The 24491-nt window shown below is 39.9% G+C and overlaps 1 protein-coding gene across 4 annotated transcripts in view; it reads left to right on the forward strand.

Annotated features, from left to right (window-relative positions):
- Window positions 1–207: 207 nt before the first annotated feature.
- Window positions 208–24491, forward strand: part of AEBP2 (AE binding protein 2) — a 52278-nt gene continuing 27994 nt past the window's right edge. The window contains exons 1-3 of one of the 4 annotated variants that reach the window (XM_075051352.1): window positions 348–1120; window positions 19923–20130; window positions 23325–23432. In XM_075051352.1, the coding sequence (XP_074907453.1) occupies window positions 477–1120; window positions 19923–20130; window positions 23325–23432 (960 nt within the window). In that variant the 5' untranslated portion in view covers window positions 348–476. Of the gene's footprint in view, window positions 1121–19922; window positions 20131–23324; window positions 23433–24491 lie in introns of all 4 variants that reach the window. The other 3 variants (XM_075051349.1, XM_075051350.1, XM_075051351.1) reach the window with 3 other exon arrangements.

Here is a 24491-nt window from a genome sequence, read left to right on the forward strand (position 1 = left end):
TCTTCCCCCCCCGACGCGGTGAGTAACGATGACGCGATTCAAGCGAGGCGTTAGGAGCGGGCCAGGATCCCCGCCGCCCAACCGCCGCGCCGCGCGCCGCCCCGCCCCGCCCCGCCCCGCCCGACCGTTAACGCCCCTCCCGCGCGCCGCCTCCCTCCCTCGGCAACCCCGCGCCGGGGGCCGCCGCTCCGCCCTTCCCACGTTGTTTGTCCCCGGGCGCGTTCCGTAGCGCGTGCGGCGGCGGCCCGAGCCCCTCCTCTCTGCGGCTCGCGCCGCCGCGCGATTGTGCGGGTGAGAAGGGCAAGGGGAGGGAGCGAGCGCGGGGGAGGGGGGAGGAAGGAGGAGGAGGAGGAGGAGGAGGAGGAGGAGGAGGGAACGCGGCCGCGCGCACGCCCCCGCCGTTGCCGCCGCCGCGCGCGCCCGGCCCCGCTCGGCTCGACTCGACTCGGCTCCGCTCGCAGCGACTCGCAGGCGCCATGGCGGCCGCTCGCAGCGACATGGCGGAGCCGGAGGGGCTGCTTCCCGGCGAGGCGGGGGCCGCCGCCGCCGCGGCCGAGGAGGAGGAGGCCGGGGCTGGATCCTCGTCGTCGCCTTCGTCCTCGGCGGCGGCGGCGGAGACGGAGTCGCTGCTGCTGCTGAACGGCGAGGCGGAGAGCATGTCGGAGCCGAGCCCGGAGAGCGCCAGCCAGGCCGGGGACGGGGAGGACGAGGACGAGGAGGAGGAGGAGGAGGAGGAAGAGGAGGAGGAGGAGGAGGAGGAGGGCGGCGAGGAGGAGGAGAGCAGCCTGGTGGGGAGCAGCAGCACGAGCAGCGGCTGCTGCAGCGACGAGACCCGCTCGCTGAGCCCCGGCGGCAGCAGCGAGGCCGACGCCAAGGAGGAGCCCAAGGGCCCCCGGGGCAGCCAGGAGGACGGGCTGGGCCGCGGCGGCGGCGGAGGCGGCGGCGGCGGGAGCAGCTCCAGCAGCGTGTCCAGCGGTGGCGACGAGGGCTACGGCACCGGCGGCGGCGGCGGCAGCAGCAGCGGCAGCAGCAGCTGCAGCGCCACGTCGGGGGGCCGGCGGGGCAGCCTGGAGATGTCCTCGGACGGGGAGCCCCTCAGCCGCATGGACTCGGAGGACAGGTCAGTGCGCGTCCCGTCGTCGTCGTCCCCCGTCCCCCCAACCCCCCCGCCGGCGGCCGCCGCCTCTGCCCGGCCCCGGCCCCTCCCCGGGGAGCGGGGGGTCCCTCGGGTCCCGGGGCCGGCGGGCGGGCGGGCGCCATGTCCGACCGCCTCCCCGCCTCGCAGCGCCGGGGGGCTCGCCCGCCCGCCATCCCCGCCGCAGCGGCGAAGCGGGCCCTCTTCCCCGGGCGCCCACCGCCCCTCGCCTCCCCCGTCCCGGCCGCGGGGGCTGTCAGGTCGGCGGCGGGGGGCAGCCACAGGTTTCTCCGGCCAACTTGTGCCGGGCGGGGCGGGGGGCGGCCTGCGGCGGCGCGGCGGGCCCTCCGCCCCCGCCGCGGCTTCTGCTCCTCCAGGCCCCCTCCGAAAGCCTGCCCGCTGCTTTTGGGAGGAGGGGGTGCGCCCCCCCCGGCCCGGCCCCGGGCGGCAGGCTGCGTGGGGGGCTGCTGGAGCTGCAGCCGTCGCCGTTAGGCGCTTTACGGAGAGCCCGGAGCGGCCCCCGCTGCGATCCGAGCCCCGGGCGCTGGCTGTTCAGGTGAAGATATTTGGTTGCCGCTTTCCTCAGGAGCCGCTGAGTTTTTTCAGATGGTGCTTTTGGGGTTCTTTAGGGTCGCATCTTGCGCTAACGCACAGGCGGGGTGTGCCAAAGCTTCGGGATGGGAAATCATCAGTGGCTGTGGCTTTTCCTGCACTCGCACCAGGATCTGTACGCTAGAAGCAGAAAGCTGAGTGGTAACCTCTGAAAGCGTAAGGGGGGGGGAATAGTCTAGCTTACTAAAATAAAAAAGGGGACCAGCTTTTCCGTATTAGGTGTACCCAAGTAATAAATGCGCACACTATTAAGCGAGGCTCGGTAATTTGAGGGTCAGTCATCTTTGGATGAGTTTTGTAATAGTAAATGTAAAGATTATTTCGTAGATTTTTGTATGTTAAAGTTACACATCTCATTTTACCAAGACTTTAGCTTGTTTCTTGTGGAAAGGCACAACCAAATTCTCACACATGGTTGAATTCAACCTTTCAGCTCTGGTTTAGCCTACGAAGTCAAGCATTTCAAAGAACATGGCTTATGTAGTAGCTTTCTTGGATGTTGTGTGCAACGGTTTAATTGACAAAGTGAAAATAGGATAAAAAAACGGATATAAGAGCGGTCTTAAAATGCTGTAGGTCCCTATACTAATTAGTCCTTTTAAATAGTTTAAGAAACTTGTGCTATGTTTTTTTTAATATAAGTTTAGCATTAAAACATATCAGACTTCCCTGTTTAGAGTTACAGCTAAGCAACAATTAAAATTTTGTTTGTACTTTCTTGAGACAGTTTCATTGTTAAGTGTGAAGAAATACGTGGTTTGGTCCAGAAATGTACTTGAATGTATGTTAGGTCAAATTCTGTGTAGCTATACAAATACCCGTATTTCAGAAGTGGGGCATCACTAGATCTAACCTCAAGTGTTAAAAACAAACAAACAAAACCCTCGTGAGTCAGTTTCCCAAAACCATGTAATTGGCCTAAAAGTCTTAAGATGAGATAAAAAAATTCCGTTCTTTGGTTTCCATCTGACTTTTGAGAATCATAGGAGTCACATTTTCTTTCTTCCAAACTAGTGCAAGATGGAAAGGAGGGGTGGGTGTTTGGATATTGTGTTGGTTTTTTTTCAAAAGCTGAGACTTTATGTGAAATCACATAAGTATGGGAGTAGACTGCTGGAAAAACAAGAGGTACATAATGGAGTTTTAAGATAATAGTTTCTTGTTTTTCATCGAATTAAAATCTAAATCTAATCCTGATCTTATCTGAGTGCATGTCAGTTTGTGGGTTGAGGAAATAACAGAAATAATTTGCAGGGGTTTTCTGGAAGTACAGTGTCATTATGCCTTGCTTGTGCACTCCAGAGTTAGTGTGCTACTTTCTTTCTCTGTCATTGTTCTTACAGTTCTCTTGCTGTAGTCACAGAGTTAAATCCATGTGCGTACTCATCGTTGCTCCTTTCCAGTACCATTGGTACAGACTCAGTTGCAGGAGTGGGATTCTTTGCGTTTAGTGGTTTAAATAAGGACTGCGCCTTCCTTTTAATCTTTGGCAGTTCAAGATAAAACTTTGCAGCCGAAAAACTTGGGGTGCTGAGAGGGAATTTTGTGCTGTAATTTCAAAGCCTGGTTGTTGAGTTGGGTAGGAAAAGAGCAATGCTACCGAGAGTGCCATTTGTTACTCCTGATGATCGAAAGTTCATTTTGTATGCACCCCTTGCTGCAGCATGGTAGAATGCTTTATTATTTTTGCTACATGTAGTCTAGCAAGTCACTTGCTTGACCTAGTTAGGATCCAAATGATTGCTGCTGCTTGGATGCTGGCTACAGCATAATCTTGTGCCTTTTAGATGATCAGATAGACAAGCAGAGTGTTGCAAAATGTAGGGGATATGCTGAAGAGCTAAAGAGTATGTGAGGTGGGATGGTGAAATACTAGGGAAGAGCTGGGAACAGTTTAGACTTATAGGAGGAGGTACAGGTTTATGATAATATATTAAAATTCTCAAAGATTTAATTATTCATTGATTTGGTCACCTCTGCATTAAAATGTAAGTTCCGTAACTATTAGAGAATCATACCATATCTATTAAGTGATATTTTATATGAAATGGTATATTGGACAGTACTTCATGACCTTTGCTGACTACCTGTGCCTCTGAAGTCATAAGAAACTTGGTGTCTCATCTCACAGTGTGATGTAGAGTAAGATTACCTGGGGGAGAGCGGAGGGAGAAAAGGAAAGAGAGAGGTTGAACTAACATGCTTGAATTTACATTCCCTGGGTTAAGCGAGAGGAAGCTGGTAGAGGGGTACGCTTGGTAAAGATTCTCCTGCTGTAGGCAGGTTTGGTAACATTCAGATCATGCCCCTAGGCTTGGAATTTTTTTCTTGTTTCCTCTTTAGAAAATTTGAATAAATAAGAGGGTGTGGTGAGAGGGCCTGAATTCCGTGAGTGATCAAATTCCTGTTTCCCTGTGTATGGTCTTCATCATTTGCCACAATTATCAGTGTGTTATCTCTTCCATTTTTGATTTAGTGATATCAAATATAAAATAAACTACAAATAAAACAGCTGAACAGGAAAATCTTGCATATGATCGAAATATAACTACTATTCAGCAACTTCTAACATTTTGAATGTATTTTCAGAGTATCTGCTAAGAGAATAAATAATTTGGGGCATTACCGTAGGAAATTTGTGAGCGTTCATAATGACACAAGAAACTAATATAAAGTTGAATATCAGTGCCCTGAAACTTAGGGTGAATTTTAATCATTTCCATACACATAGACAGACTTTGTACTTTGTTAAAACATATTTACCTTCCCCTGCAAAAAACCCAGAAGCCAAATAGCAAAACCCAAACTGATACCTAGGATAACCAGGTGGCATTTTCAGATCGGTAATGACAGTTGAGTGCAATAACTGTAGGACTGGTAGGTGTCTCGTTGATGTGTAGTCATTCCAGGTGTTTCCTGGGAATTGTGCTAAGTTCCCACTACTGTGCTGAAGTTTGTCTATGACTTTTGAGCAAGCTCGGATTAGTTGGCTCAATAATAATAGGCTGCATTCAAGTCTAGTTATCCTCCAGATTTACAGTTAGAACAAAGACTATCAGCATGTGAATGCTGGTAATTTTCCTGTGCCTTTCCCTAACTTCAGACATGTGCTGAAAGGATGGATGTGTTTCTCCAGAGTTCTCTGGATCTGCTAGTCTTACTACAATGCTGAGAAACATTTGATATGACTTTAAAGGAAAAAATAATGGTTCAGTTAACTATAAACACAGTAACCTAGTTTAGCATTGGGCCACAGGTAATGAAGCTAGACCTAAGTAGATGCATGGATTTGGGTATAAATCAGCTGATCTGAATGCAGTGAACATGCATCTGCAGCTCACTGATGTGTTATTGCTGAACTACAATATTTACTTACAAACACTTAGTGTCAGATTACTGAAATAATTTAAATATTGTTTACTGGAAAGTTTATTAGGGAAGTATATTTGAACCTGCAAATAATTTCATTATCAGATTTTTGTTTGATTTAGAGAACAGTGGTAGCTCTCACAGTTGTAATAACATGTTTAGCAGAAAAGTAGCAAACCTATATGAAGGGCTTTTTTGTTCACCCTTGTGAATTTGTCTTGCATCTTTGTATTCTCACCTAGAAGTGACGCCTGGTCTTCCGTTCTTACATCATCCTTACCCGTCTTTAGCAGTTTATCCTTTGCTCCCTCCTCTTACTGACTAGGCAAGAAACACTGAAAAAATATGTTTTAGCTGGAGGTATCAGCTGTGTTGCTGACTGGTATATAAAGTGCTGATTAACTAGTTGGTAGGCCAAATGTAACAGGTTGTCATCGGACCTATTTCCCTCACACACAGCACTAATTAATGATTTTCATATAACTTGTAAGGCTTGCTTTTTTTTTTTTGAGCCTTTTCATGTTTGCTGTTATTCACCAGCAGAAATGGTTATTGAGAGGGACTGATTCAAGGAATACTTATAATGCTCAAGGACACTGCTAGCTATCTTAACGATATTAGACATGTAGAATACTTCTAGAAATGCTATTATTCTGTTCCCATGTAATAGGTAAGCAGTTTAGAGAACAGATGTTTCAGGAAGTTTTTCAATAATAAACCTTTTTGTGCTTCAGATTGTCAGGTTTTTTATCGAGTGAAATGAGGCAGGGTGAAACTAACATGTTGAAAGATAAGAGATTTAGACATGAAAAATCCAGGGCCTAGGCTGCGGGTTTTTTTAGTCTTGTTTAAAATGAAGGCCTTCTCAAAATCTAATAGGTGTGCTGATTTTATAATATTAGTTATTTAAAGGTTTAAATATGGTCTTTATTTTATCTGGGTTTTGAAACTCTTAAAAGTGAAGAATTTTCAAGACTGACTAGGCACTGACATCTGAATTGTACGAGTGATGTTTATGAAGGCAGAATAGTAAATTTGAAATATGATCAGGAAGGCATATGGTACTAATAGGTATGCTTCATGTATCCATGTGACCAGATTAAAAAGTGCTTCAGGCCTCTCTTTGCTGCATAGTCTCACTTGTTCCTATCCAGGAAGTGAGGAATCATTCATTAGCACTTATGGCAAGGTGGTTAAGTTGTTAAAATTTTTTTAGAGTGTGTGTAATATTGACGTGTCAGAGTGGGCTATATGGAAGATTACCTGAGTTTCCAAAATTCTGCTGAAAATTACATTTTCGGCATTTCTGACTGCGTTTATTGTTGCTGTTATTTGCTTTCAAACTGCAAAATAAACCCCTTATTTCTGTGATGGTTATGTTCAGGCCTTTCTGGCACTGAAGAAAATAGCTTTTGATGGGAAGACAAAACAGCCCAGATATTTTGTATAGTGAGTATCTTTAGTAATAAAGCTGTTGGTTGGTATAATTGAGTGGTTAACATGAGGTCTTTTTGTGAACGAGATGAAAGAGCTTGGTATAATGAGCTGTTATACTTATTGTAGTAAGATGTAAATATACTTCATAGAATTCAAGAAAAACATTTTCCCATTCGGTGTAGGAGACAAATGGTATTGCTTTTATGTTGGATTTATACATCCACACAGGTCTATGTGCATTTTGTTTAAGTTTTTGACATTAAGTCTGGTAACTTCCGAATATGAAGTTTGATTGGTGGGTTGTTTCGGGGAATTTCCTAGGCAGTAGTGGAAAGAACTGTCTTGGTTGTTTTTTCTTTTTTTTTGTTTGTGCGTGTGTGTGTTTTTGTTTTTCCTCCACTTTGCAGTTAAGTTAAACTGGGTGTTATGTGCAGCCTGAACATCCGTTTGGCAGAGATGTGATATCATGCATGTCTGGAGTTGGTCACAGATAAACCTAACTTTTTTGGATGATGCAGTGGAAATGTTCAACCATAGCCACTCTTATTCAAATCTGCACAGCTTTCCAAGAACTATCCAGTTAGAGAATAATAGTGGGGGAACGAGCAGTATGCAGAGCTAGCATGGAAGATGGCAATGTGGAAGTACACATAGAACCTGTTGCGTTGGGATAGTTGTAGAGCAATCTATTATTGGGTAGGAAAGTGGGGACATGGCATAGAAGGGAGCAGATGGAGTATTTGAGATGGGAATAGAGGTTTCTGACAAGGGGGAGATGCGAAATACATACAGAAAACTTTTGGTATGATAGGGAGTGAGATATGTCTAATAGCCTGAGGAAAAAGCAAGCGCTTAACCCAAAGGAAGTGAAAAAGTGGTCTCTGCTGTAAAGGAGCCAAGTAATTGCAGGGAATCCTTGAAACAGGTGGGAATGTAATCTCCAGTTAATTTGTGCAGGAGAAGGGAACAGAAGAGAGTAAGGAACTCCTTTGTTTGAACAGTGAGTTTTACCCACTCTCCCAGTTGCTATTAAAAAAATACGGTGGCATGACTTGCAGCAAAATGAAACTTGTAGTTTTGGAAGATTCTTTGAGGTAGAGATTTCTTTGTTTTGTTATCTATCTGTATAACTGGTTCCTTTTTATAACTTTATATACATTCTGCCCAGAGTTGTTTGTGTTTAGAATATGAATGTGTTCAAATAAATTTGTTTTAGAAAATGAAATATAAATATTCCATGTTATGCTTGCTATCTGTCATTGGGTTTGTGATGTGCTAAGATAGTGTTTACAATTCTCAGATTGTGATTTTGCAAAACTGAAAAACAAAAAATAGTTGGGAAAAAATTTGAAGCTTCTCACTCAAGATCCCAGTGTACTTTTTCCCCTTAATGGTGGTTTAAAAAAAAAAAAAACGACCGGGGATTTCTTTTCCCATATCTAATTTTCTTCTCTGTACTAGAATTTAAGATCTTAAATATCTTTTGCTAAACTTCATTTGCTAATGTTTAATGGATACATTTTTAATAGAGGGTTACTTAAGGTATATGCAAAGATATTTGATAGTGATTGAAAAGCAAAAGATTTGCTATGATCTTGAAAGTCCTGTTGTCATCCCGATGCACCATAGGAGAGTGCTGTAATTTAAATAGCTTGTGTTTTGTCAGAGGGTATAAAATGAACCTAAGTTGTTTGAGAGACCTGTAAAAGACAAAATTTTTGGCCCATATAGTGGTAGTATCATTTATTAAATATACTTTACTAAATAACAATATGGTATAAAGATTCTCCCCTTACTGTTAATCTTAACATTGTTCCATGCAGCATCTTGTACAAATTACTAGTTCCCCTGTAAAACTGCAGTAAAGCCCTTATTTTGATCATTATAATTTATTGTGCTGTAATCATAACTTAGATTCCAAATATTAAATATCTTAAGGGTGAAAAGAAAATATTTTAGTTATATACACAGTAAACAGAGAAATGTAAACTTTTTTTTTCTCATTTGAAATAAAATGACTTTTGGCATGTCTTTAAGTAAGACTTCCTTAGGCTAACTTGCACACCAAGTTGTAGATTAGACAATTTGTACAAGTAGTAGTTCAGTGTCCAGCAGAACAGGAATCAGACCTTAATTTATGACCTTTCTGTTATGAATTGAGTCAGTTATGGAGTTTTACTTTGCTGGTTTCTTTGCTTTTGATGCCTGGTTAATACTTGAAGTAGCAACTATTCAATGAGGTATGAGTAGGCAAAGCTGCTACTTTATAGAATGCTATCCTATCTATGTATTTTTATTCTCTATTAAGTTGAACCTAACATGACAGTAACTGAAAGTGGAGGGGTTTTTTAGGTCTCCTCTGGGAGTTTTGCATCTGTGTTTGGTCATTTTTTTCTTCTTGTTTTCTGAGGTTTTGTTCTGGGGGTGGGGTAAGGGAAGGTATCCTGAGGATGGGAGAATGGGAGAGTAATAGTTATAGCAGGTGAAATTTCCTTGACACCGTGCCTGAAGGCTGTTGACTTCCAGTGCTGATTACTTCATATTGATTATGGTTCTCAGAATGGAAAGTATGGTTCAGAAAATCTTTAATGGCTCAATGTGTTTCTTCTGTGCTTGTCTTAAGCTGTGCTAGTAAACATACTGTTTTATCAGTAAAGATTGAAAATTATGAACCACTTGTTGCTGTTCCTTAACTTTCCAAGGAGATTATCAAGTTGAAGATAATGTGGTTCCCAGAAATGAAAGTCGGTTTTATTTGTATCTTTAAGGCAGAACCACTTACAGTTTCTTGATTTGTGTAATCCTTTTGCATATGTAGTCTTTGTGCTGTCATAGCACAAGGCATGCACGTTTAACCTGTTCTACTCTCTCACTGTTCTTCTGATATTTTGGCATTCCAAGTTTCTTTATTGTGTTACCTGTTCCTCTGTATGCTACAAACCCAGTGATAACCTGGCTTTGTGTTATGTAAATATTATGAGCCCAAATATTCTAGGGCTAACAATCTAAATAATCAAAGTAAGTGATCCAGGAGAGTGGAAACAGCTCTAGAGAGGTGGTGATTCATAACACTCTTTCTCAGTCTTGTTTTGTTTCCTGTGCATGTTTGTTATTTTAAGTTCCTTCGATTTCTCTGTCTTGAAGAACTTTTCTATCTTCCTCTGGTTTTATACTGCCAATCTGAAGTGTTGGCAGTGTTGCTCCCTTTTCTAGGTATTTATACCTAATCTAGATGCAGCTTTACTCTAAAATAAGTTATTGCTGCAAAATGAATTTCAAAACAAGTTTTTTAATGTTATTGCTTGTCATGCTGTATAAAATTCTCCCTTGACTTTTTTATTCTTCCACTATGTTGATTTCTTAGTCGTCACAGCTGTATAGATACTCAATAAAGAGTTTATGCAGCCTTGTTTTTAAGTTTGATTTATGAATATTTCTTGAGTCCTGTTCATTTTGAAAAGTTTTTGTTAGAATAACTTGATCTGTGTAAAGCATAAGTTTGATTTCCAAAAAAGATGCCGAAGTGATTCAGAAGCACAAGTGCTTCCAAGTGAGTGGCTGCCCTCAAATCATGCAGTCCTGGAAATCATGGTCTTTTTCCTTTATCTAGAAGTTGCCTTAATGTTGATTTTACTTATTTAAATGATATTAAGAACTTGAAAGTGTTTCTGGAAAATGCTAGACCACCAAACACTGCTATTTTCCTTCTCTATCCTTCTTAACTTTTTAGTATTATATCTCTTACTTGCTAGGTTCATTCTTCACTTTCACAAAGTAACTTTGCTGACATATGCACTTCTTGCTTATCCTACTTTTGCTCCCTTGCCTCTGAAGAGCCATGGAGTCAGTTGTGTTGTCTGGTATCAGGGGTCATTGTGGATAGGAGCTGCAAGAGCAGATGTGAACAGAAAAGGTACTGCCTTAAAAATACAGTGGTGGACTTTCACTTCATGTAGTTCTGGCTTATTGTTTTGATTCAGGTATTCTAATTTTTTGTTGCCATGTGAATTACCTTTCTCTTTGACAGCCATTTAGTGTTCTGCAATCTGTTTTTGTTTTGGTGGTGGTTTATCTGCATACACTATTTTTTTTCTTACTGGTGGTGGTGGTAGATTTTCCTGTATTCAGATACTGATCATTATCAGTCATGAAATTATTTTGGATACTTTCTATTTAAATTAAAGACAAATGGTTTTCTCAGGAAAATAATAATAATAAAAAAACCTTAGAAATATGGGTAGCTGAAGTTATTTTTTTTGTCTAATTTGAAAATTCTCTCTGGGTTATTTGCTGGTTAGATAAAAAGATATTTTAAGAGCTCTAAAGCATTATGCCATTTGTGTGCCACGATCGAACTACATCCATTAAAATAGGGCAAACTGTTTTGCTTGTGGAACATAAATGTTTATTTGGGGAATTAAATTGATAAATCATGGAAATTTAGTAGTAAGAGTATATCTGTTACCAATGTAGATGCATCATAAAATACCAAATTCACCAAAGATGGGGAGAGGAACAAAAAAGATCAGGCAAATGTTAAACTTTTCTGCTCTGTTGCTGTCTCATAGTGGTTGCTCATGTTTTGTGAGCTCTTAATTTTTCTTAGGATCTGTTTTAATCTTACTTTTAAATTGGCATGATCATTTGGAGAGTGCAAAGCAAAGATTATTTTAAAACTGCTTGGACACCTGTGTATAGTTGCCTTGAGCACTGCATTTTATTGCCTACTGGTACCCTTATGCAGATGTTCTGATAGTAACTTCATAAAGGGGTTGGCATTAAAGTTTGCTTAATATTCATTGAGGATCAGCAGAAGTTAAATCTTAGTACAAAAACAGATTAATTTATTCTTCCTCTGCTTTCATTTAGGAGCCAATGTAGCAATTTCTGTTACTAATCAGTTGTATCAAGTTCAGTTGCACCATTGAAATTGTTAGCTCTTAGAAATGATGTTTGTCCTACTTCAGTTTTTAACAGCATTGGTCTGAAGTTCATGTTGCTGGGTGGGATGTAAAAAAGTAAAAGTTAATCACGTAATGCTTCTTGGAGAAGATACAGCAGTTCCCACATTTAGAAGTGATGGAGATTTTATAAAAAAGATGTAATTCCTAGGACAGATGTAGGAGCTCATGATGAATGATGGGAGCTCAGGGTTGATAATTTGATCATTTTCAAGCTTTGAGGATTTATCTTTGTTTGACCATTGATTGCATTAGGAAGTAGTGAGTGTAAATCACTTTGAATTTGGTTGCCTCAAAAACCTGTAAAACTGCTAGGTGGTCTGTTGTTTTTGTGAACTAGTCCATTGGCCAGAACTGTACACGAGAGTTTTCCACCCCTTGTCTTGGAAAGGAATAGAGTGACGGGGAAACTTGTGAAGTTTTTGTTTTCACTCTGGACTTTTGCTAGTGAAATGAAAATAATGAGGTGCTGGGGTATGTCACTAGGCATGCAATTTTTTTTTTCCTTTCAATTTTTGTTCAGTTTTGACTTGGCATTTGTAATTGAATGATTGCAATTGAAGCTGTTTGCTTTCTTTTGGGATTAGTACCTATTTGTGATTTAGTCTTCCATGTGGTAAAAGATTTTCTGTTGGATTCTAGGTTTTACCCCTTGAAGTTGCTGTAAGAAATTACTGTCACTCACAGTGTTTCCATTATTCTGAGTTTGTTTTATCTGAGCGTTATGGTTCTGTTTTCTTTCTTAAGCTTCCCTCATGGATTGGAACAATGTAGCTGAAGCTCCATGCAGAAATGACAGGGCATTTTGCTGACTAGTAAAAGCCAAAGAAACTAGCAGCGTCGGGTTTTTGTTTTTTGGTTTGGTTTTTTTTTTAATCCTTAAAATGTTCACCTATGTCCAGTGAGGTTTGTACTGTTTGGATTCTTGAATGTTAATTATTCTTTTCATCTAGTAGGAGACAATATTCTGTGGATTTGATGCTCTATGACTGAATTATCACTGTGTACTTTAGAATAAACTGTTTCTGAAGATTCCTTACTTTAGTGTAGTGTGCAGCTTTATGGCTGCTCAGTAGTGTTGGTTTTAGCGACCCTGCAATGTATGTTTCCTGAAATCTCTGCTCATTTTTAATTTGATGCTTTTACAAGATGAGGTTATTTATTATAGGATCTGTCACAGTCGTTTCCCTTGGTGTTAGCTGAAATCAGCTGGGTCCTTTGCTTACCTACTGAACATCTGGGGACTGGAAGCTCAGCATTCTCGGTGGAGGTACTGTAACTCTGAAATGAGCTCCTGTTGATCAGACTGAAGCAGTGCTTGTTGACCCTCAAGGGCATGGTATAAGGCCCATCTGTTAGGTCTGAATTTTGCCTGAGGGAAGGTTACTTCAGTTAAGGTCTAGAGGGAGTACGTTTAGCAGACATTAAAAGTATAATAGCAAATTGATTGGGCTTTTGTGCATGTGTTCCATGCCCGTCTCTACTATTACTTCAAGTGGACAGTTGCTAATGGTGGTTCATGGAAAGTAAAAACGAAATTATGCTGCTGTTCTTTTGTTTTTGTTGATTTTCCTTCTAGACTCCTACTGGCTGTCGTTCTGAAAGATTAACAAAAAAAGGGGAAGAAAAAATTTGGGGCATTCCATTAATTAAATTCAATGGAAGGGATTACTTGCAGTAGTGATGAAATTGATCTCCTTGGAGAGCCAAGCGTGTGTCAGGAATGATGTGCAATACACCGTTTTTCTTTAATGCATTAAATCACAGGCTTGTTATATTTTCATTTGCATTTAACTGTACACAACGATTAGTGCCCAAATGTGCATGTGGTAAAATACATGGTTTGAAATTTGTGTATTTTAAGTTGGGAATAACTTGGAATTTTTTTGTCCTGATAGTACATATTCATGTTTACATGACTGCAACAATGGCTTAATTTTGCTCAGATCCTTAAAAAAAAAGAATAATCCAGGATTAAAAATGGTTGAAGAACTTTTTTTGTTCTCTATAAAGCGCAAATGACTTGCAAGTTCTAATAAGTTTTTAGCTATTTTTTGTTTCAGTTTCAGGATTGTTTTTAAATACAGTTTGGTCTGGATTTAACCAGGTAGATGCATTTGGTTCACATGCACGTACAGATTGCACAGGTACTAACCTTTTAACGTGAAAGTGATGCTAAAAAAAAACTTAATCATCTTGATTATGAAGATGTATTATTTCTAGCTAAAGGTAAAGTAGGCATAGGTAAAAATAAGACCTGAAACAGTGTGTTTGAGGTAATGATTCCTCTCTTTAAGCTTGCATTAGTATTGTTGCTTAATGAAAACACTTTAAATGTCAGTATCATTTCAAAGCTGTTGATCCTTCTGGGTAGAGGGAAAAATTGTGGGAGGAGGGAAGAAGGTCTGACTCTGCTGAGAAGATTCTGTGGTTTTGGTTCTACCTTGCTGCATTTGGAAGGCACTGTTTGCCAGTGTTTGCAGACTTGGTAAAAGGAGGTGTGGGTTTAGTGATGTATTTTAGAAAGGCATTCAGTTCTTGCTTCTAGAGCTGTGATGTTTTTCTTCACGTTGATTCTGGTGCTCGGATCAGGATGAAAGCAGGGATAACATAAGCTTGAAGACTATGTTGTGCTTGCTGTAACAGTTTTAAATTTTAGTAATTAGTCAGTCTTTTGAATGGTGCTTCTTAAAAACAGCTATTGTGTATGCAGGCTCTCTCCAGCAGTGACTGTTTTTGATGCTCTATTGTTTAGGATGACCCCTGAGTTGAACTCCCTGAAACTCAAATGTCTAATGTTCTTCATCAGGCTATGGTCTATAGATCCATTACAATGGAGCTGGAGCCTGCTTACAGCTTGGGAGCAAACCCAAACCTGTCTGTCACTAGCAATAGGGAAATGCCACAAGCGCTTAAGTTCTACTCGTGTCATTCTGCTTTGATAGTGGCAGTCAGGATTTAAACAGATCTCCTGGCTGAGGAAAAAGGGCTTAGAAAAAGGCAGAAAAACTTGCTTTAACTTATTTAGCTAAAAATTTGTTTCAATGTCTTTGTTTTGTTACCAGTAGTTTGCCAGAATGTCTGTGTTTTCCTTACTTTGTTCTATTTTCTCCTCTGATACACAGTATTACTTTCCCACTTAACAGGCTTTATGGATTTCAGATGAGAAAGCAGAAGGATGTAATTTCCATTACTACCTTCCCTTTGTTAAGGAACTTTTCCCTCTCTTGGATCATCCCAAGCAGATAGAAAGTGAGATTGGATTGAAAAGCCCCATTCATAGATTGAAAGATATACAGACACTATTTTAGTAGTCCATCCCTTCTTGGGCTGAGTTGATGTGCTTCCACTCTTTGGTCAGGAAGAGACTCAAGCGGATTAGATAAGATGGTGGAGTGTGTGTGCACATCTTACCCACTTGTATGTCCTGCCCTCACACCCTTTCTGAAATCCCAAGAAACAAAAAAGTGGGTGAATTGGCAGGTCTAACAAAAACAGTGTTGCAGTTAAGTCTTTGCAGACTTAGTGGTAGCCGCAGTTCTGACTATAAAAATTACCATCATCTTCCTGCTTCATCTTGAAATGGCAGGTCAAGGGCAAGAGACCTCCCAAGTCAGTGGCTTCTCTGATGCTATATATACTACAGACTTTCCTTTGAAAAGCTTCCTGTTACTTTATCAGTGTATGGAAGACTAGAGAAAACGTACACATGCTTGAGATGTACAGGGCACTGTGTCAGAGAGGAAAGGTGTTGCTAGTCTTTTACAAATTCTCTTTGCAGCCTTTACCTCTTTCCTGGGTGACACAGAACTCACTAAGTGACAAAGACGGAAACTAATTCTAGGTTCTCAGTACTATGAGGTGCCTGATCACCTGAAATAGGTTGGAGGCATATCTGAAATATCTGGAGGCACAGAAGGGAAAAAAAAAAGAAAAATTCATTTTACATTTTTATTTAAAGGGTTATTCCTAGAGAAGGAATGTGTCAGGGCAATGAGTTTCTTGCATTTTGGTGGAGCCTATCAAGAGAACTATCAGAAAACAGCAGTCTCTTGTTGTGTGACTCTTAGCCATTTTGTTTTATAAGCAGTTTAGCTGTTTCTCTAGTAGGTCCTGTTACAACAATATTTGTCTGTACTCTTTAACATCTTACACAAAGTTCTTCAAACTAGAAGAAAGGAAGGCATTCCCTCTTAAATAAAATACTGATTTGTTATCACTTAACTGGATTTGAATTACTACTTCTTTTTTTCCATTTTTAGACTATATCTTGAATAGATTCTAGAATCACAGTCCAATGTAGCACATCATCCTCAATTTCCAAGAAATTTTGTATGCTACTACTTGGTCTAAGTGCTATGGGCAACCTTTTTTTATTCCAGTTCCTCTGATACTAAGTTTTGATACTGTGTATGCAACTCTAATCTGTTAGCCCTTAAAAAACACTTAGACTCATAGAACCAAACCAAGCAAACATTTAAACTATTATAACTGAATCAGCTTTCTAAGTGTTACTGGTTTCTCATGTCATTAATAACCCTACTTATCAGAATATTTTTTGCTGGCTCAGTATTACTAGTTGACTTTTACATATTTTTCTCCAAAACCAAGAGTAATTTTCTACAGGAAGGATAAGATATTAAAAAAAAAAGTGCCTAAGTATTTGCATTCCTTAGGCTGTAAAATTAGAGACCTGTAATTTTGTATCAGAAGGTGGTCAAGGTATATTGCATTGCATTTGTGATATGAAATAAACTCTCATCCTACAGGTTCATCAATTTGAGATTTTTTTCATCTCTGCTTAGAGAAATTAACCAGATTGCATGCTTGTGAACCGGAGGAACCACATGCACACCTTCATGAGTGTGCACTTCCCTGCCCCCCCCCCCAGTTCTTTCACAGAACTCGTTCTGGGTTATGTTTTCTCATTGCTCTCCTGCTTAAGACCTGGCTGTAAAAACAGGGAACCCTTGAGAGAACTATGTTAAATACCCCTTCATAGTCTGTCCTTGTGGTCACCAGCACTGTACCTCCTCTTAGTCAGAAGTTTCCTTATGCCTGTTTGTGGGGTTTTTGAGAATGGTACTAATGCTGTCAGTGGATGTAGAAACTCGGACTGACTGTAAATAGCTTGGAAGTTTGAACTACTCCTTAAAGTGTTTATAAAGTACTGTACTTGAGTACCTTTCAACTGTGAGAAAGTTAGGGTTACTTATCCCCATGAAATTGTCTGAGGCAGCTCTTGCATGGGTGCTGTATCTGCAGTGCTTTGCCATCTGTGGTTAAGCAACTTCCTGTTGGAACCACTGATCTGTGTAACTTTGCTGTATGCGACAGAAGTGGTCAGGCTATGTGCCATCTTGTATGTGTTCAAACTTCTAAGTACTGATTTTGAGAAAACTATTTGGATAACTCAAACTCAGGTGGGGGGGGGTCACAATTATTTATTCAATTTTCCTGTCATCCTTTTGGTAGACTTTGCTTTCATAACACAGTTTTACAGATTTACTTTGGGGGATAATTTTTGACTTAGGCATCAGCTGAGGAAGGAGGGAATGTTAGTCTCCTAGTTGCATCTATTGTGAGCTTGGCGTGGTGGAAAAACTGGGATTGCTTGCAACATTTTTTGCACTTAAAGCTTCTGACAATTCCCTAGAGGAATCCTAAACTACTGTTCCCAGTAGTTTTAGTTAGTGGCTGTTAACGCTGTTGGGACTGATAGCTTCAGCTCAGTGCTAGTTGCGCTTTTTTTGGAAGTTTCTGATGAATATAAAATAAGCTTTTTGGGAAAGGCAGCAATCTGGAACAGCTTCAAAACCATTTCTATAGGCTTCTGTTGGCCACCTTTTCTTCATTTGCTGGTTGCAGATTGTGAGCTTGTATGTCATGAAAGGAACCAAGACAAGTGAGTGGTTGCAGGGGGAGGAGGTGGGGAGGGATCATGGAAAGCTGTGTGTGTTCAGGGTATAGAAAAGGGAAGAAAATAAAAATAGTGGGCACATGGAAAAATGCTGTGTAGCAGCAAAAAGCCTGTATGACTTTCATGGGTAGAAGCCATGCCTTGTAAATTGTTTGATCTTTTTTGAAATTGGGACGGTGAAAAAAGTGTGTGGTATTTGTATAGCATTTAGAAAGTATGTATTTGATATACTTTTATTATTGAAAAGGTCTCTAAAACTTTCTTTTTAATTTGGAAAACAAAGGCCTAAGAATAATTGGTCAGTTTTAATAATAGCAGGAATGGGTTGGAAGAAGATATTTTAAGGGTTCTGTGCTTGGAATGTGGTAGTCAGCATTTATGTTACCTTGCTGGTATCTCTCAGATCAGAGTTTGCTCGTGAAACCAAATTACTCAGGGTAGTTAAAGCTAAAGTTTAACTGGAACGCATTGCTAAAGGGAATCTGTTATTTTGACTAAGGCAAGACATTTTTTTAATTGATAAATGAAGTGGAATCCACATGGGTGAGAGGGGGAAATCTAAACAAGGCAGATACTTGATGATTTCAAAATCTATCACAGGAAAAAACTGCTAGCACAGTAGTGATTAAAAAAGATACAGATAATGTGCGAAATTGCTAGTAAATGCTTTTAGAGCAAAAGAGCAAATATGCTAATGATATCTTCAAATTTGGTGTAATTTTTGTTTTAGCCATCTCAAAATATGTAATATAACAATAATGGGTATGTAAACAGTGATGGTCAAAAATACAGAACAGCATCTGTACCTTTAAAAGCAAAATGCTTTAGCATAGAAATTATGTGCAAGAGGTGGGGGAGAAAAGGGATGTGATAAAAGTTAGGAAATTATAAACATTACATAGAACTGAATAGGAAATGATTATTTTCTTTATTTAAAGTTATGTAATTAGATATTTTTTTTTTCCTTGTGCTTTGCTCAAAAGAGTATGTGAAGACACCCATGTAAAAATTACTGCTGCATACTGGGCTGTAGTAGCAGAAGTGTATCTGTACAGTCAATAGAAGTGATTCTTCACCTCTGCTTGGCACCATTAAGAATATATCTGGATTACTGTCGGGTTTGGGACTCATCCCAGATACTCACCTACTAGTAAGGATCTGGTGGAGAGTCTCCAAGACGGTTAGAAGGCTGAAGCAAATGCTATACATGGAGAGGCTGAGAGATTGGTTTTTGTTTTCAGTTTTGGGGGAAGAAGGGCAGGGTTATTGCTGTTTTCAGTGACCTGATAGGGAAGTTTAGCAAAGGAGGAACCAGGGTCATCTCAACCCTACAGCTGCCAAGGATGAGAGGCAACAGACAGAAGTTGCAACACTGGAAATTCTGATGAGATGTTGGGAAATTTTCCCTCTCCCCCATAATTAGGTCAATCAGACATTGGGAAAATTGTTCAGAAAGGTAGCAGAAACTCGAGTCGTTGGAGACACCCATTAACAACTCAGCTGGACAAGACCACAAGCAATCTGATCTCACTCCTGTTTGAGCAGGAGGTTTGGCCACCTGATCTTCTGAGGTCCTTTCAAAGATCAGCTGTTCTGTAATGGTGCAGCTTTGTGGAAGACAAAAACATACAGGTCCTAAAAGGCAGTGAACAGGTTCACAAGGGAAAAAAAAGGGTATATCAGTAGCTATTTAATGTTTATCTGGAAAGAACATCGATCTGTTTCCATACTTTTTGCTTATATATGAAAAGAGAGCACACTCTATGCAATTTTTTTTCTGGTCCAATTTGATACTAGGTGCTGTATCTGCTGAGATACAGAGCAGAACAGCTGATGAAAATGACTCCTGCTGGCCATGTATACCCACTGCTGCTTCTGGCTTCTCTGGAAGGTTGTAAAAGAACAAAAAGCATTAGTTTAGACCATGCATGTGACGGACACCATGCTGGGGCAGGCGTGGGAGTACCTTAAACCTTCTGTAGAACTTTAGTGCTGTATTCTTTTTAAGGATCTAGTGTTAGCGGTGGATGCTGGGCTAGATAGAGCTCTGGTCTGACCTAGCATGCCTTTTTTTTTTTTTTTTTCCTTCTTCCCCTTTTTTTGACCTTTTTTTCTTTCTTTCTCTTCCCCCCCCCTCCCCCCCCTTCCTCTTTCCTGGAAAATAAAAATAATGAATGGCTGTTTAATGTAGTTTAAAAATGACTGTGTTAATCACATGAGAGTTAACTTTCTGACAAGTCAGTGAAGGAGAGAATTTTCCATCCCTCCGTTTTGTTGTCAGTGTCCAGAAGAAGTTATACTGTTGAGTAATAGTAGCTATTTCCTGACTGTACATTTATTATACTTAAAGTGATGAACCACAGTAAATAATGTGTAAGATTTTCTTTTCAACCTGTCTTAATATATGTGAAACAAAACCCCAAAGAGCTACAATTTTTATTTGTTCTGTTAAAATGCAACAAGTATGAACTTTTTTTTTGTCTTGCAGCATAAGCAGCACTATTATGGATGTAGACAGCACAATTTCCAGTGGGCGTTCAACTCCAGTTATGATGAATGGACAAGGAGTTCCTGCCTCCTCTGCAAAAAGCATTGCTTATAACTGTTGTTGGGACCACTGCCATGCTTGCTTCAGCTCCAGCCCGGATTTGGCAGATCACATTCGCTCCATACATGTGGATGGTCAACGAGGAGGGGTTGGTGTTACTTTTTGTTTTCTCCATCTTTCTTAGTTGCCAATATTTTACTCTTTAATGACAGTAACAAAATTTATGGTTTAAAGTATCAGTTCTGTAGCTAGTGACAACTAAGGTTGGGCCTTCAGCATTCTGGTGTTAGGAATTCAGCTATTGTCTTTTGCATAGTTCACTTGATTTGGTATTCTGTGTTTTTGATGGAATGTCAAACTTTAAGAATGTAGTAAGTTCTTTTAAGTAAATGATTTGAGGCTATTGGGTTTTTGATGGATCTGCTAACTTCTAAACATCCTGAAGCTGTTAGTGTATCTTTAAGTGCTTATATTAGGAATTAATTTTCTTAAAACTATTAGTGTACGTGTTACTACATTGAACTCGGGTGAAGTCATATCTTGATTATTTTTACAAATGGAGTCTCAGTAGAGGTAAAATATATACAGAATGTATAATAGGGAAGATGTAAGACTCATTGACTTGAGAGTACAAAGTCTTATTGAAACAGCTCTGTCTGTAGTACTGATGGCAAGTATACCTTCAACTTAATTGCATCTACTGTTTTGTTTTTTTTTAAATTGAGGTGCATATATAATCATGTATATTTCAGTCTAATCCCTGGTCAAATGGTGCCATTTCCTTTGGTCTCACAATTTCAATGTTTCAAAACATCTTCCAGTAGAGTAATTTCAACTCTGTACTTACTACCTGGCCCTCCCCAACCTCCCAAATTGCCTTTGATTCCTGGAACATGTCGTGTAAACTACCTTTACGTTAACGCAAGCAATCTGCCTGCTTTTGGTGCTGTATGTTGCAGCTCTTCAATTTCTTGGAGAGCTAACATCAAATCTTAACCTAGAATAGTCATTATCTTTTGTCTTTTTGTCCTGTGACTTCTCCGGAAGTAAAGTGTTTTAGGCCATTACTCTCTGAGTGAATAAGAGACTTAAATAAAATGCTAATTTGCATTACTTTAATTTATTATGTAATTGTGTCACTGAGACAGCTGTGACTCTAGTTGTATTTAGCTAATTTTTTTTGGTGTGATTGAACTTTCAGCTTCATATTTGGTGATTTTTTTCAGTCTAAGCTCTAAGCAGAATCATCCACCCAGTGAGCTGGCTTTTTAGCCATCCATGAGATGATTTCTGTAGTTCTGTTCATAGGTTTATAAAAGTGTTAATATGAATCCTGGATGAAACAACGAAATGGATGAGGTAAATTGGTATCCTGTGGGTTTTCACATAACTGCATCTCTGGGGATCGTTGTTACCCCATCCATGAACCCTTTTAATTTCTTAAAAAGGGACTGGAAGATTTTTCAGGGTGGTTTTTTTTTAAATTGCATTTCTGTTCACTTACATTCCATATGATGTGATTTGTGGATATTTCTATTTAGAAAATGTTAGACTGTATTTGTCTTTCTGAAAGAGGAGGTTGTTGGAAGCACCAAGTGTCTAATAACTGTTGCATTCAGTTTCACGCTTTCTATCCCCCTACTGGAGTTGGTTTATTTTTTGAAAAGTTCTTCAACTTGATGCTATGGAAGGGGACTGATCATGGCTGTTTTGTTTCAAGGATTTGTCTGCCACCTGCTGGTGAGGTGTTTAAGTGGTGTTAGAAATTATATTGTGGTTTTGATTGGATTTCAGGTATTGCTTAACTACATTGACTATAAATTTGAAGAAAAGTGGGGGTAGTAACTGCTTATTGCGAACTTGAAAGCAATGTAATAAGCATCCTCGTATGGTAAAATGTATATTTTCAACCTAATACTGATATAATGGCTCCAAACCAGACAGATCCATGAAGAGCCCAGGATACTTTTTGACAGAACAGTTTTACTTCCCAAAAATTTTTTTTCAGAAATATTTCGGATTCAGCCTTCTGACAAGGGTTCCCAAGAAGCCTCACCTGGACTTCTGAGGGGTTGTTGTAAAAACAAATGCTTGTTTTTTGGAGGGATTGCATTTCCGCCATCTGTAACTTCATAGTAATACTCCTTCGCTGAGTGCCCCACAGTCCGCAGTTCCTGATGGAAATATTGGGACAGTTACAGAGCTGTTGCAGAGCCAGGAATCTTGGAAATTCCAATTCTGTGGCTGCCGGGGCATCTCAAAGCTGAGGAGTGGCAGACACCAAAGGTTTAGGGGCTTGAGCTTTGTGTGTCAGTAGGTCTGGATCAGTCATACAACCATGCAGGATTTTCCAGCTTTGTATTAGTAAGCTGGGTTACCTATATATTATACAAGAAGTACATAGCACTCCTGTGGCTGCTCTTTTGTTTTGAAAATACAATCTGTTGAAGACTGAGTTTTTTAATCTCTAAAAGAGAACAAGAAGCTCAAATCCAATTAGTTTCCTGCAGTTCTGAAAACTTGTATTATGGACAGTGCTGTTCCTGGGGATTGTATTTTGCTGCTACAGATTAGGACTGTCCCTCCCTTCACACACAGACCTGTTGAGGAAATTCTAATGAAAGGCAAGTTCATTGAGCTTTTTCATTCTCTTGGTTATAGACAGACACAAGGGCAGGAGAGAGAAAATCAGCATGAGTAAGTTCTAGTCCCCTTATTGCACTATAGTGCATGTGACTGATCTGTACACTGGAAACACAAAACACCCATAGGTTTTGAATCCTGTGAGAACTTGTAACTTTCTTCATCAGGAATTGAGTATAAGGCCCTTACTAGAAGTATCTGGTATTCCATAATATGAAACTCTGGTATCTAAACAACTGTATTATAATTAAGAGTTTTTACTTTTTCACTCTCAAAGAATAAAATTATTAATTGCTTATGAGAGTAAATGATTTAATTTCTATATCTGCTACCCAGAAAATGTAAATTTGTCATTTAAAAATCTTCTGTCTCAATATCTGGCAGATACAGATATTGGGTACAAACACAAACTCTTTACAGTGGATGCTGTAGCTCTCAATTGTGTTTATCTGCAGGAGCATATTTTTTATTTTTTTGGTATTTTATTCCGGTGACCAGCTTTTTGGAATACTTGTGGTTGCAATTATTTTTTTCCTTGGTGAGATACAAGAACTGTGTTGCAAAATAAATGGTTATTGTTCAGAATTCTTTGAAGTACTTTGTATTGTGAAAACAGGGTTCTTTGCTAATCAGATTTTTTAATTTTTTTTTACTGTCGTCTTTGACTTGTGTAAACTTACTGAATTTTTACTCTATTAGGTGTTTGTTTGCTTGTGGAAAGGTTGCAAAGTATATAATACACCTTCAACAAGTCAAAGTTGGTTGCAGAGGCATATGCTGACACACAGTGGGGACAAACCTTTCAAGGTAAGGTTTATTGTAACATATATCATCCCTTATTTTAAAAATGATCCTATTTATTTTTCCTGATACAATATATTAATTGAAAAATGCCATCGCAGGAGGATTTCTTAAAAAGCATCCAATGAGCTGAGCCTTCATCTTTGCAATAATAGTCCCTAAAGGTCCTGTTCTGTTATGAAAACAGGTGAAGATACCATTATTGCTTCTCTATCCCTGTTTCTTTTAATCTATAAATGGTAGGGGAGTGTAAAACTAAATAGTGCTGAAGATCAATTTTTTTGTGCATTTTCCAGTCGAGCTGCTTACTCTGTAACAGTGAGATATTTTGCCCCATGCTTTACACGTCCCCATTAAACTCTGGATCATGCCTGATGGTGCACATTCTGTGCTTGAATAAGGGCTGATTTTGTTAAGAAAATTCAGTTGAAACACAGTCAGTGACTATTTATGGTTAACCTCTCTGAGAATAATAAGGAAGTCAGGAATGCAGGACCGTTGAGCTGACTGTATTTCCTGCATAGTATTTTCTAACTTTCTCTTTCTTTCTCCCCCTAATCTGTACCTGCAATTCTAGGTATAGTAGTGTTTATCATTCCCATATCCACCAATCCGTTATTAATGAGTTGCTTCATCCTCTTATGGATACAGTTGGGGCAGTTCATAGCTGTCAGTCCTGGATCACTTGATGGTAAGTCCCACCCACACTACTTCAGACTGAAGTTCTCCTTCCATGTAGGATATGACAATGAATTAGGTTTTTTTTTTTTTGGTTGCTTTTTGTTTTGTTTTGTTTTTTAAGTTTAGGTAGCATTTTATGCCTTCCTCTCCCCCACCCCCTAACCCTACCAAGTTTTAGTCACTGTTTCTCCGCTTCCCTTTCCTCTCTTTCTTCTCAGGTTAATATCTTCTGGTTTGTGGGTGGATTTTTGTTTGGTTGGGGTTTTTTTGTTTTTTTTTTTTAAGGCAGCTTTATTACTAAAAAATACTTTTCTGTTACAGTGATGTCTTCCAGAAGTTACTTCTTCTGTGTAGCTTATAACAGTAGTTATGACAGAAAACAAA

Source organism: Buteo buteo, chromosome 19 (genome assembly GCF_964188355.1).
Source record: "Buteo buteo chromosome 19, bButBut1.hap1.1, whole genome shotgun sequence".
Lineage (NCBI taxonomy): Eukaryota > Metazoa > Chordata > Aves > Accipitriformes > Accipitridae > Buteo > Buteo buteo.